The sequence below is a fragment of the Eptatretus burgeri genome, chromosome 10 (assembly GCF_056783735.1).
Source record: "Eptatretus burgeri isolate ZD-2024b chromosome 10, Ebu_testis_v1, whole genome shotgun sequence".
NCBI classification, from domain to species: domain Eukaryota; kingdom Metazoa; phylum Chordata; class Myxini; order Myxiniformes; family Myxinidae; genus Eptatretus; species Eptatretus burgeri.
In genome coordinates, this window is record NC_140970.1 from 107474673 (window position 1) to 107489281 (window position 14609).

At 41.9% G+C, this 14609-nt stretch overlaps 1 protein-coding gene across 1 annotated transcript in view; it reads right to left on the minus strand.

Moving 5' to 3' along the window:
- Window positions 1-3427: 3427 nt before the first annotated feature.
- Window positions 3428-14609, minus strand: part of LOC147019384 (uncharacterized) — a 63738-nt gene continuing 52556 nt past the window's right edge. Inside the window, exon 3 of the mRNA XM_085899872.1 lies at window positions 3428-8678. Coding sequence (XP_085755998.1) covers window positions 8523-8678 — 156 coding nt within the window. The 3' untranslated portion in view covers window positions 3428-8522. The remainder of the gene's footprint in view (window positions 8679-14609) is intronic.

Genomic DNA, 14609 nt, shown 5'->3' on the forward strand with positions numbered 1-14609 from the left:
GTCTTTGAATCTCTCTGGTTAATCAATAACTTATGGGTCACATGGAAGACAACGATCTTCGAATTGATGTGGAGTATGGCTTTAGACATTTTTGGTCTACTGCTGATCTTTTATTCTTCATGACTGAGCACATTACTGGGGCTTTGGGGTGCTGTGGTGAAGCCAGAATGGTTGCTCTTGCCATCTCAATGGCCTTCAATAAAGTGTGGCACAGAGGATAAGATAGAGTCCTCTGGTATCTCTAGACAACTGCTTGCTAATATCTCTGCATTTTTTTTTTTTTGTATACCTTGGTCGAGGCTCGTATGAGAGCTAACACACAACTCACAGCAAGGAGGCATGAGACAAGAGGGGCGGGAGTGGAAGGGACAAAACAGTGGGGAACAGACACATTAGGTGAACTGTGGAAGGGAGAGGGATGGGGATGGGACGGGGAACATGGCGAAGAGAAGATGGACATTTCAGGGACTTTCAGGAAGAAAAGCAGGAGAAATGAAGGAAGAGGGCTTGGGTGGATTATCGGGGGTAGAAAAGATCGAGGATTTGGATGGGGGAAGATAAGAGGTGGTGGTGAACAGCTGTTTTGAAAGCCTGGAGGGAAGAATGGGAAAGAATAGAGTGAGGAAGTTTATTCCAAAGGCGGGAAAAAAGAGGAATGAAAGAGTGAAGATGAGCAGTGATTCGTGATTTTGGTAGTTTTACCAGAAGGGGGTTGTTGGCGGACCTTGAGCGCCCTGTGGAAATGTGGTGGGGATAAATCGCAGAGAGAGCAGGGGGGGCAAGGCTGGAGAGGAGTCGGTAGAAGACAGAAAGACCACTGACCAACCTGTGGTGATTGAGTGAGAGGCCCAAAGACTCAGCTTCATTGCGGGAGATGCCGATGATCTTAAATGCCCTGGTTTCGACAGCGTGAAGCCGAGAAAGGTGGGAGGCAGGAGCACCAGCCCAAAGGGGAGAGCAGTACTCCATCAGGCTACAGACAAAAGCTTTGTAAGTGGTCAGGAGCTCAAGAGGGCCGAGGAAGGACTTAGCACGACGGAGGATTCACAGTCGGCGACTGGCTTTTGAGGCGAGGTTGGAAATGTGACTTTCCCAGGAAAGGTCATGGCAGATAGTGAGACCTAGAAGCTTGAAAGAAAAGACTTCTTCCAGAGGATTGTTGAGAAAGTGGATGGGGGGGTTTTGTAAACGGTCCTTTCGAAGAGACATAGTGAGAGTGTGAGATTTGTCTGGATTGAAAGACATGTTCCACGTGTTGGACCAGTTTGTGATTTTATCCAGATCTGCAGTGAGTGAAGAAGCTGCTGCTTGCCGGTCTGAGGGATGACAGAATGGTACGGCAGAGGGTGGAGTCGTCGGCAAAGAGAAATAGAGGATTTTCCAGAGAGTCCGAGAGATCATTGATGAAAACCAGAAAAAGAACAGGGCCCAGAACGCTACCTTGAGGAACTCCAGCCTGCACAGGAAGAGGGGATGAAAGAACTCCATTTAGGGCCACACGTTGACTGCGACAGGAGAGGAAGTCTGCGAGCCATGAGTGGAGATGGCCTTGAATACCATGGGAAGAGACTTTGGTGAGTAGGGCAGGGTGCCAGACTGTGTCAAAAGCACGTGATATGTCCAGGGATACGGCTCGGATTTCCTGTCTGGCATTGAGGACCTCCATCCATTGATGGGAGAGCAGAAGCAGCATATCCAGGGTAGAGTGACCTGGTCTGAAACCAAATTGATGATTGGAAATCAAGCCATTGGAGAAGAGGAAGGATTTCATATCTGAGGCGATGATGGATTCCATCACCTTGCTGATGATTGGGAGAAGGCTGATTGGTCTGTAGTTACAGGGATCTGTTTTTGCACCTTTTATGCAGGGCAGTGATGTTAGCAGATTTCCAAGCAGATGGCAGATGACCTTGGGCAAATGAGAGGGTGAATAGAACAGAGAGAGGGTGAGCAAGAGCAGAAGAGCAGGCTTTGAGGACACGTGGGCTGATGCCGTCTGGACCGGTTGCAGAATCTGACTCGAGGTTTGAAAGCAAGCTCTCCACCTTGTCAGGAGAAAAGGATACAGAGTCCAGGGACAGTTGGGTGCGACTGGGTAAAGTGGGTAGAGATAGTGATGGGTTTAGGACACAAGATTTAGCTGCAAACACCGAGTTTAGACATTCAGCTTTATCACGTGTGGAATCAGCAGTGCGGCCATTTGAGGTAAGGGAGGGGATTGAGGGGGAACATACACCAGAAACAGATTTGATTAAACGCCACCAGGATTTTGAGGAGGGAGAGAGGTTTGAGAGTTCAGACTTGAGATGAGAAAGATGTTGTTTTCTGGCTCTCCTGAGGGTAGATACACACTTGTTCCGAGCTTTGTGGAAAGAACTGAGATTGCCCTCAGTTGGGTTTGCTTTCCATGAGGCAAAGGCAAGTTGTTTCAGGACAACTGCCTCGCCACAAGCTTCAGTAAACCAAGGGCGGGAGGAAGGGTAGGACAACTGAATACGAGAGGGGATAAATCTGTGCATGAGGGAGAGCAAGTTTCTTTGAAAGAATTCCCAGGATGAGTTGATGTTTGAAATTTGTTACTTATCAGAAAATTTCCATGGTGCATGAGGAACAATCATCTCCCATACAGAGCATCAATGCAGGTGTTCCTCAAGGTTCTGTTTTTTGCCTTCATTGTTCTTTCTGTTACATGTTCATACAGTATATTATGGCATCCAAGGCCTATGACATCCAAAGCCAACTCCACAAATGGATTACTGACTTGCTCTACTCTCGTAGCCAACATGTCGCTCTCAACGGAATCCTTTCATCTCCTTTTTTTTGAGCTGGGCCCAAAGCAGTGCCTGGGCCCGATTGTCCCAAACGATCTTCGGGGTATCAACGGCTTCATTGAAAACAAGTCAATTATATTCACAGTGTCTAGATGTTTGGACAGTTGCTAATAATGAGTACAGTAGTTCTCCATATGGAGGAAAGATCGGGGGAAAAAATGGCCGCCCATTCAGAAACTACTAAAGACTGAAGTCGTAAGCATTTAAAAGCCATACCTTTTATTCTCGAGTGTTTTCTGAACTACCATGGGTTTCTGTTTCTGAACATGGGAGATACCAATGACTTAAAAAGAGGCTAAAATACATCGTTAAAGTAGCACATCGACAGATCGCTAAAACGCCAATTTGTACTTCTTGTACTTCTTCCCCTCTGAAAAAACACAATGTCAAACTGTAGTCCGACCGCCCTCAAGAACTGCTGAGCCATGATGGTGATTCCATCACGAGGAAGTTACTCTGTCTCTGGGCTTGTGCATGCAACCCCAAATAAACAAAATTATAAAACATTAAGTGTTTTATTAGGTAAAGAAATCGAATGTAAATGTGAACTCAACCAAACTAGCCCAGTTCATGAGGATCCATGAGGGGGGGGGGGGGGGAGGAAATGGACACTGGACAGAACCATTCCAAAAGTAATATATATCCAAACCATCATCCAAATCAAATGAACCGAGTATTATAACAATTTAATAACATAAATCGATTTAGTCCATATCAAAATAACAAAGTATATAAAACATGAAACTTTTTTTAATTTTTTTTAACAACAGGCGGCGAGTGGTACCAGCGACCCACCATCTTGGAACACCCTCAGAGGCTGGTCAGCTGCACTGGTTTCAGTGAAACAGCTGGTGTTGTGTTGTGCTTCTGTCTGCAATCAGGCATTCCTGCCAGTTAAAAGTGACCAAAAACATCACTTGTCACAAGTAAGCGAACTTTATTAAACCCGTTGGACTTAGTCTGAAACGGGGGGCTTATGGATTTGGTCTAGATTTTCGTGTCCGTGCGTGCGTGCGTCCGCAACCATATATCAGACATGTATGGACTTATTTTATTTGTACCTGGCACAATGACAACACATGATTGTTTACATATGCACGTCATTTTTTTTTCGACATCGGATCCAATTTGGCCGAGTGGTGGCCATTTTAGTCGTAAAAAAAACAACTGCATGTCGAACAAGTGTTCAACCATTTCTCGAAAATGCATTACCAATCTTGTTCAACCTTAGCAGACAGATAACAAATGATGGCTTGCATAAGGACGTCATTTTTCTTCGACATCAGAACCAAGGTGGACGACTGGCAGCCATTTGAGTTGTAAAAAAAACCTGATGTTGAACACGTCCTCAACCATTTCTGAGACTTGCATTTAACGATGTTGTTCAAACTTGATACCCAGATAAAGAATGATGGCTTCCATAAGCACTTCATTTTTTTTTCGAGATCAGATCCAAGATGGCCGACTGGTGGCCATTTTGTTCCTTAAATGTGCCCCCAACCATTTCTCAGATATGCATGGTCAGATTTTGTTCAACCTAGACACAAGTACAGTACATGATGTACATGATAGCACACACGTGCCCCTAGCTCTATTTTGCGATCTAATAAAAGATGGCTGACTGCTAGACTGTGGCCGTTTTAGTTGTAAATAAACATGGGCTAGCCTTTTAACTTCAAACAGCAAAATGACTAAAACAATGGGGGCTATGACATTTTATGTCTTTTTTTACTCATTATATATAAAATAAGATTTTGAAATGTTTAATGATGTTAGTATTATAATTTTGTTATTGTTTGGCTCTTGGTGGTGACATTTCAACTCTATAGTATTTCCCTCATCAGTCACCCATTGGGTTTATGTTTATACCAATGTAATACATATACCATGTTAACCTTTATTGCTATAATCACCAGTAAAGTGAGTCACAGTGATATCAAGGCATGTGTGTTTGTGTTTGTGTGTTTTTCTTCAAGGCTTTGTCTGCAAGGAACATTGTTATGGGCTCTTTCTGCTTGGAACTTAGTTATAGGCTCTGTCTGTAAGGAACATTAATATGGACTGTCTGTAAGGAACATAGTTATGGACTCTGTAAAGAACAATGTTATGGACTCTGTCTGTAAGGAACATAGTTATGGGCTCTGTCTGTAAGGAACATTAATAAGGACTCTGTCCGTAAGGAACATAGTTATGGACGCTGTCTATAAGGAACATAGTTATGGAATCTGTCCATAAGGAGCATAGTTATGGATTCTGTCCATAAGGAACAGAGTTATGGTCTCTGTCTATAAGGAACATAGTTATGGACTTTGTCCGTAAGGAACATAGATATGGACTCTGTAAAGAACATAGTTATGGTCTCTGTCTGTAAGGAACAATGTTGTGGACTTTCTCCATAGGGAACATAGTTATGGGCTCTGTCTATAAGGAACATAGTTATGGAATCTGTCCATAAGGAACATAGTTATGGAATCTGTCCATAAGGAACATAGTTATGGACTCTGTCTGTAAGGAACATAGTTATTGGCTCTCTCAGTAAGGAACATAGTTATGGGCTCTCTCCGTAAGGAACATAGTTATTGGCTCTCTCCGTAAGGAACATAGTTATGAGCTCTCTCCATAAGGAACATAGTTATTGGCTCTCTCCGTAAGGAACATAGTTATGGGCTCTGTCTAAAAGGAACATAGTTATGGACTCTCTCGGTAAGGAACATAGTTATGGAGTCTGTCTGTAAGGAACATAGTTATGGACTTTGTCCATAAGGAACATAGATATGGACTCTGTAAAGAACATAGTTATGGTCTCTGTCTGTAAGGAACAATGTTGTGGACTTTCTCCATAGGGAACATAGTTATGGGCTCTGTCTATAAGGAACATAGTTATGGAATCTGTCCATAAGGAACATAGTTATGGACGCTGTCTATAAGGAACATAGTTATGGAATCTGTCCATAAGGAGCATAGTTATGGATTCTGTCCATAAGGAACAGAGTTATGGTCTCTGTCTATAAGGAACATAGTTATGGACTTTGTCTGTAAGGAACATAGATATGGACTCTGTAAAGAACATAGTTATGGTCTCTGTCTGTAAGGAACAATGTTGTGGACTTTCTCCATAGGGAACATAGTTATGGGCTCTGTCTATAAGGAACATAGTTATGGAATCTGTCCATAAGGAACATAGTTATGGAATCTGTCCATAAGGAACATAGTTATGGACTCTGTCTGTAAGGAACATAGTTATTGGCTCTCTCAGTAAGGAACATAGTTATGGGCTCTCTCCGTAAGGAACATAGTTATTGGCTCTCTCCGTAAGGAACATAGTTATGAGCTCTCTCCGTAAGGAACATAGTTATTGGCTCTCTCCGCAAGGAACATAGTTATGGGCTCTGTCTAAAAGGAACATAGTTATGGACTCTCTCGGTAAGGAACATAGTTATGGAGTCTGTCTGTAAGGAACATAGTTATGGACTTTGTCCATAAGGAACATAGATATGGACTCTGTAAAGAACATAGTTATGGTCTCTGTCTGTAAGGAACAATGTTGTGGACTTTCTCCATAGGGAACATAGTTATGGGCTCTGTCTATAAGGAACATAGTTATGGAATCTGTCCATAAGGAACATAGTTATGGACTCTGTCTGTAAGGAACATAGTTATTGGCTTTCTCCGTAAGGAACATAGTTATGGGCTCTCTCCGTAAGGAACATAGTTATTGGCTCTCTCCGTAAGGAACATAGTTATGGGCTCTCTCCATAAGGAACATAGTTATTGGCTCTCTCCGTAAGGAACATAGTTATGGGCTCTGTCTAAAAGGAACATAGTTATGGGCTCTCTCTGTAAGGAACATAGTTATGGGCTCTGTCTGAAAGGAACATAGTTATGGGCTCTCTCGGTAAGGAATATAGTTATGGAGTCTGTCTGTAAGGAACATAGTTATGGACTCTGTCTGTAAGGAACAATGTTGTGGACTTTCTCCATATGGAACATAGTTATGGACTCTGTCTGTGAGGAACATAGTTATGGACTCTGTCTGTAAGGAACATAGTTATGGACTCTGTCTGTAAGGAATATAGTTATGGGCTCTGTCTGTAAGGAACAATGTTGTGGACTTTCTCCGTACGGAACATAGTTATGGGCTCTGTCCGTCAGGAATATAGTTATGGACTCTGTCTGTGAGGAACATAGTTATGGACTCTGTCTGTAAGGAACAATGTTGTGGACTTTCTCCTTACGGAACATAGTTATGGGCTCTGTCCGTCAGGAACATAGTTATGGACTCTCTCTGTGAGGAACATAGTTATGGACTCTCTCTGTGAGGAACATAGTTATGGACTCTGTCTGTAAGGAACAATATTGTGGACTTTCTCCGTACGGAACATAGTTATGGGCTCTGTCCGTAAGAAACATAGTTATGGACTCTGTCTGTGAGGAACATAGTTATGGACTCTGTCTGTAAGGAACAATGTTGTGGACTTTCTCCATATGAAACATAGTTACGGCCGCTGTGACCTGACGAATCAGATATGAACCCTTCGTCGTAGTAAAAGTCGGCGTTAACGCACACACACTCTTCTGCTCCAACGAAACATTAACGAAAACTGAAAGGTGAACTTCTCCTTGCTTCCCTTGGTGTTGCGCACATCTCGATCAACATCCTGTTGATTCCATTCCGCAGTGACCATGGTGGTCCGTCATCTACTCCTTGCAGTGGAGGAATGAAACGCCAGAGAGTGATGCAGGTATCGCGTGCAATTTACAGCTGCCTTTTCTCACAACTGCTGTGGGTGTTTCGTGCGTGCCACCTCGCTGTGCCTGAAACCACGCACGGGCCGCCCGGACCACTTCCACCTCCTGATTACAAGCATTCATCCAATTAAAAAAATAACTCTTTCATGAAGCAGTGGATGAGAGTAATTGAGTGTTAATTAATATTAATTTTAAAACGACTTAGGTTTGTGTAATTGAAAAGGAAAGGGATCGAGGTAATTAGGTAATTAAAATCAGGGTTGAATTATTAATAGGTGATCATGGTAATAGATGTTTGTAAGGACTCTCATTCATTTTTCATCCTTTACGGCTTGTTTTTCATGCACTTCCTCAGACTCAGGCGGTTTGAGGAGTGCAGCCAATGTTGTGTAGTTTGCAGTCAATTATAAGTATGTGAAGATGAGTCAATTATAGCATCACTATATTAAAGGAGTCATCATAACGGATCGAATTGGTGAACAATGTTATTGCAGAATTATTACATTCAAGCTAATCAGCATCTCCACTATTTTGTTGTCCCATGGAGGTGGCTCTGTAGAGGTGTGCACAACCGGTCCTGCACTACTCTATGAGGTTTGGGATGTCAAGTTTGAAGTTGGCTGAAAAGTGGCCAAGGGGGGATTTTTCAGCAACCCCAGATTCAATTTCTCTAAATTGCTTTGGCTTGCAGTGAATCGTTTTCGAGTAGCCCACACAAAACTGCCTTTCGATTATATTAGTATTGTGACACTGAGCTTCACTTTTCCATGTGAAAGCTCGTGCGCTGTAGCCCTTTCATGTCAAGTTGGAGATAGCCTGAGCTGCACACAGGCCCATCATTTATTGATAAGTCCTGAAAGAAAGAAATGTAATGAAATTATCAATGTTCCTGAATTAATTATGAACATGTACAGCAAATTTGAAATCTCTGGAGTCAGGATCTCATTTCCCAGGCAGTTTTAGGGGCTTGTGTCTCGGCTTCTGGGTCACTCTGCTCAGTTGTGCCTCACATCTCCATTCAACGGCAGCCTGGATTCTCTGGGATTCTGTAGCAGGAGGCGAGGTATAGCACGCGTGCCTCTGGTTGTCTCTGCTCATCTGTCGCAAGGAAAGAAAACATGGAGAAAATCCTCATGCTGTGGTGAACATAGCCAGGCTATTTAAATTCCTACAACAGAGGAGGGAGAAGACTTCGGATGGAAGTTTTACAAACAGCCAATGCTTGGAAGCAGTACGCCGATCTCATGTCGGGATATATCAAATGAGGACATCACGATGCCGACGTCTTGGATATCATAGCACAGTGCAGGTAAGCTGGCCTCGGCCGGGTTTGCACTCAGCGATTAATTAACGGAGCGTACTAACCAATCACAAAACACGAGACTCCAGGTAGTTGGGTTCAGTTGCTAATGTAATTATTAGTTGTGATCACATTCTAACGATAGTGCTCTGCCTTGTGCCCCATATCGTTTGGTGAAACATGGCGTTTAGCCGGTGGAGAAACAAGGTAATAAGGTCTCAACACGATTTGCTCACCCCAGTCCAAATTTGGATGGTGATCTGAAAATTGGAGAAAAGTGTTTGGGCTAGAAAGTGGTGAACCATGATATAATGGCAGAGGTGAAGTGAAATATGGCAAAGGCTCTTTGGAAAGAAAATGTGGGAATTGCATGATGAATGCTTGTTATGCTGCTTTACATTATAAGGTTTCTAACTGACGATGACATCAATGGAAACACAGACACACACTCCAAATGAAGGTGCATATTATCCACTCTGTGACAAGTCACACATAATCTATGTGGGATTGCCTGGGCCGATTGACCTTCTCTGCCCTCCACGAGGTACTTATTTCATTTGGTGTTGAGATAATGTAACCAAGATTGAGACGCTCAAGCTGAAAATTTTCAGCAAATTCAATTGGCGTTCATTAGTTCGTGTTCTGGAGCTGCAGACTTGATGGAGACAAATGGATTCACGCTTGGCCTCTGTCAGGGACGCGGAAATGGTGAACTGTCGCATCCGAACAACAACCTTGAGTGTACACGTGTTATGCCCCATTCCTAACCCTCTTCCATACTTAATCAAGAATCAGATGAATATCTCAAGTGAAACATGAAAATTGAATCTGATTTGTAACATGAATAATCATTTTCTTCTTTGGGGTTTCAGATTGTAAATGATTCTCGATGTCATAACACAACATCGTCAGTCATTTGACTTCAGTGATGAAAAGGATTCCATTGTATATATTGATGAGTCGATTGGGAGGGAGATGTAGAAAAGCAACAAATGACGGTGACGGTGAGGGTGAAACTGAAGATCCATGAAAAAACAAAAGGGGGTAGAATTAAGTAACAACCACAAAAGAGTATATGAATGGATCCCACTCGAGCAATGCCCCAGCTCGTTTCTTGGCACATGTGCAGATCAAATTCTCCTGAGTCGAGCAGGTGGAGCGGAAGGCCATCGTGTGCAGCATCCCCACTCTGGGCCGGATCACCTTTCCGCTCCCGCTCTTCGGCCCAGAGCTGCGTCTCGCAGGCCCTGGGACTGCCGCGATTGATCGAGCCAAGTGGACAATACGCTGCTCGCCGCTCATGCACGTCGATAAATGGATTTCTTTTGAGAGGTTAATAATGAGACCATTAACTCATATCTAGAAGCTCAGAGAATCTCCGGAAAACCAAATCCTTCTTGTGAAGAGCAAAAATCAAACGTAGGTGGCCATGATTCAGGTTCCTTCCCCACACATCCTTTTAAGCGGCTGAAAAACGCTGCAGTTTCTGCGCCTTCGTCGCGTAGATTTGCTGTCCCGCTCATGCTTTATTTTCTCTTTAACAAACAAAATGGATATGTTTCCACAGACATAATAGCTATCCTCCGACAAATGAACAGCCTTTTGAATATTTCAGACCTTGCTTTTGGATGAATTGCTTTTGCGCATTTTGCGGTCCATAAAAACTCCAATACCCCGGCCAGAAATATACCCATACACAAATAACAAGACCAAATCACGTCTCTCGTCCTTAATTAGAGGGAATAACAGCTCTTCCAATCAGCTCTCACCTAATCAATTACAATAGGTGGCTGTGATTTCAAAAAAAATTAGCCCCTGTGCTCGTCCAGTCAAAGAAAGCTGCATAAAGCAACCAAAAAAAGTGACCCAAGGTCAGCCCGTTGCTGTTTCAAACCCGACCTGGGTTCCTCTACAGCTGCAGATATTCACAAGCAGTACATACATGAGATGAAATGCTACACACCCCCCTCAGCCACTGGACCGGTTACGATTCACCAGCAAGTGATGAAATGATTTGCCAACAAAGAGGGGGGTGGGTGATGGGACTTGGTGTTGGGGCAGGGTTGAAGACTTGGGAAGGTCAGAGGTTGATTTAATCAAACAACACGTTGAGGGAGGACATAGCTGGACAATATTAAATTCCCATGATATATTTAACTGTTATTTGCATAATATTGTTGAAGTCACATTTGATATTATGTGAAACTTACACGGGTACCTGCTAGTTTTTATAATCTTCAATTTTTCTTCTTCTCAATTTTGCTTTTGACAATTGTATTTTCCATGTTTACCTTATAAATATGTGTCCCCTTAAAAAAAGAGTTTTGAAAAAGAAGGGAAAAATAATTATTTAGAAGTGAAAGTTTTTTTTTGCAATATTGACCTTCCATGTGTGAAAATAATGTGATGCAGCAAATTTTGGGAGAGTTGGCCCATGGCTTTGGAAACGTACAAGGAACAAACAACCAAACAAACTCGCTCTTATTGATATAGACAGGCACCTTTAAAAGCACAGTGAAGAACAAATTACTTCCAACACGTTTTGTCTTTAGCCACTCTCTGTATAGTTTCATGCAACAGGATTAGTTATTCAAAACAGAGTTAATATTGATCAAATTGAAGTTAAAACATGAATTGAATTTTTTTTTTATTTACGATGTTAAAGTTCGTATATCAGCGAACACACAGAGTGTACAACAAGGGGAGCAGGACACAAGAGGTGCGGGAGAGGGAAGCACAAAACAGTGGGGGAACAGAGACATGAGGAGATCTGTAGAAGGGAGAAGGATGGGACGGGGTACATAGGGTAAACAAGATGGATATCACAGGGACTTTCAGGTCTTTACACGACATGGAATTTCAGGAAGGAAAGCAGGGAATTTGAAGGAGGTGGGTTTGAGGTGGTTTAACGGGGGTAGAAAAGATTGTGGTTTTGGATGGGGGAAGATAAGAGATGGTGGTAAACAGCTGTTTTGAAGGCCTGGAGGGAAGAATGGTATTGAAGAGAGTGTGGGAGTTTGTTCCAAAGGTGGGAAAACAGAGGAATGAAAGATGAAGGGAAGAAGTGATTCTTGATTTTGGTAGTTTCACCAGAAGGGGTTTGCTGGCGGACCTTGAACACCCTGCAGAAATATGGGGGGGGCATATATCAGACAGAGCAGGGGGGCAGGCTGGAGAGGAGACAGTAGAAGACGGAAAGACCACAGACTTGCCTGCAGTGAGAGAGTGAGTCCCAAACACTCATCCTCATCATGGGAGATACCAATGATCCTAAATGCCTTGGTTTCCACAGAGTGAAGCCAAGCAAGGAAAGAGGCGGGAGCACCAGCCCAGAGGAGAGAGCAGTACTCCATCAGGCTGTGGATGAAAACTTTGTATGTGGTCAGGAGCTCAGGTGTGTCAAGGAAGGACTTTGCATGATGCCCAGTCGGCGACTGGCTTTGGAGGCCAGCTTGGAAATGTGGCTTTCCCAGGAAATGTCATGGCAGATAGTGAGGTCCAAAACTTTGAATGAAAAGACTTCAAGAGAATTGTTGAGAAAGTGGATCAGGGGGATGGGGTTTCCAGACAGTCTTTTCAGAGAAACATAATGAGAGTGTGAGATTTGTCAGGATTGAAAGACATGTTCCATGTGTTGGACCAGCTTGTGATTTTCCTCAGATACATAGAGAGTGAAGAGGCTGCTGCTTACTGATGGTATGGTAGAGGGTGGAGTCATCAGAATAGATACCAGAGAGTTGGTGTCAAAGCCACCCAATTCTCGCCTATTTATACATTTATCGTTTTTAAAAGACTAGTCTAATAATATTTTTTATAAAGCATTGCAGTGAAGTCTGATCCAAATAATTTTAAGCAATATATGTATTTGTATATTGCAATCAGTAACAAGCTACGGAAAAATCAATTCCCATCACCAATTATGCTCTTAATAACACCTGGTTTTGTGATTGGTAAACTTGAGTGTATTGATTGATGTCCATGAATTAAAGACAGATTCAGTTGTAAACATTTTGAAAGTTGCCAAGTCAAGTCTATTGGTCTGAACTTAAAGGACTCAAAAGATACTTGAGTGATACTGCAGTCTGTTTGTTGTGTACATTATGGATTTGAAGTTGAAATTTTGCTTTGCAACTTTGATCATTCCAAGATTTTTTCACTGGCTGTTTTTCTTTCAGTTGCTCATTATCTGTGTTTCCCATTGATTTCCTCTCATGTTCTGTTTTTCCAAACAATTTTCTGTCATGATCTGTGTTTTTCAAGTTTTTTGTCTCATGTTCTGCATTTTCTAAGTTCTCAGGTTCTGTGTTTCTGGATGATTTTGTATGACGTTCTGATATTTCCAATGATTTTTTTTGAACAAATAAGGGAAACTTTTCTCTGAAATGTCCTAAACTTTTTCTGGCAAAAAACACAAAATGTACATTTATGGCTGGCTAAAGTTTTTTCACCGCATATATTTAAAAAAAACACTTGTCACATTTGAATGATTGTTTCAAACAGTTGTGTTTGTTCGAGTTTTCTCTCCTGGTGAATGAAGTGCTACATTTTTCGCAGTACAAACACGAACGTCTGAAAATTGACTCGAGATTTGTACGTTTTTCCACACATGTTGCAAAAAAAACTGTTTCCATTATATGAATGGGCACCTTGATTTCCAAGAAGATATGAACAGGTTATTTGCCCTGAAATAAAAAAATAACAAATTCACAAATACCAAATAAACACACAGAGAAAATATTTTGTGCCAAAAATACTGAAGTACCTTCTATGAATTTACCAAAAAACTTTCAGTAAATGACTTTTTTGATAATTTATTGTAATTGAATTAAGACTAGAAGGATGCAAAAATATTATTAATACAATGATGAAAATGGAAAGTGACATCCAGAGAGCAGATCATGTTACAGTGGCAGCATTATTAATGAATAAGTCAAACTACCATGCAGTATTTTAATTTTTATTTGTAATTATGATGGCATCACAATCATAACAGTGCATGTGCAATGGTATTTATCAACATTATGCAATAATACATTATTATTTGTAATTATGATGGCATCACAATTATAACAGTGCATGTGCAATGGTATTTATCAACATTATGCAATAATACATTACCTACTTGCCTTGCCATGAGAAATGCATCAAAAAGAAAAAGTAATATGTACTGTTTTGACTTCACAAATATTGAGTATCTGAAAAAGGTGCACCAACAAAATTTATTTCATTTGGACTTCAGTGCATCCCGAGTACACATATTAAATGAATGGCAAGCGTCTAGTATAAACAGGTGAGCATTGGGTGGCTTTGACAGCATCTTAGGTTGAAATTTAAAAAATCTTTTAAATCATTTGTTAATTTCAACTTCTCTACACCAATAGTATACCCAAAAGGAACCTCCATGCCAAATATCAGCATCCTAGTACACATATTAAATGAATGGCAAGCTTCTAAATAACTTTCACCAAAAACTTTTTACATTTTCACGCTCACGCTGACGCTGACGCTCACGCTCATGCCGGGGGTATCGCTATAGCTCTCTGTTCTTCGAACAGGCGAGCTAATAAAGAGGATTTTCCAGAGTCGGAGAGATCATTGGTGAAAACGAGAAAAAGAACAGGGCCCAGAACGCTGCCTTAAGGAACTTCAGCCTGGACAGGAGGGGATGAGAGAACTCCATTAAGGGCCACACGTTTACTGCGACATGAGGAAGTCTGCGAACCATAAGT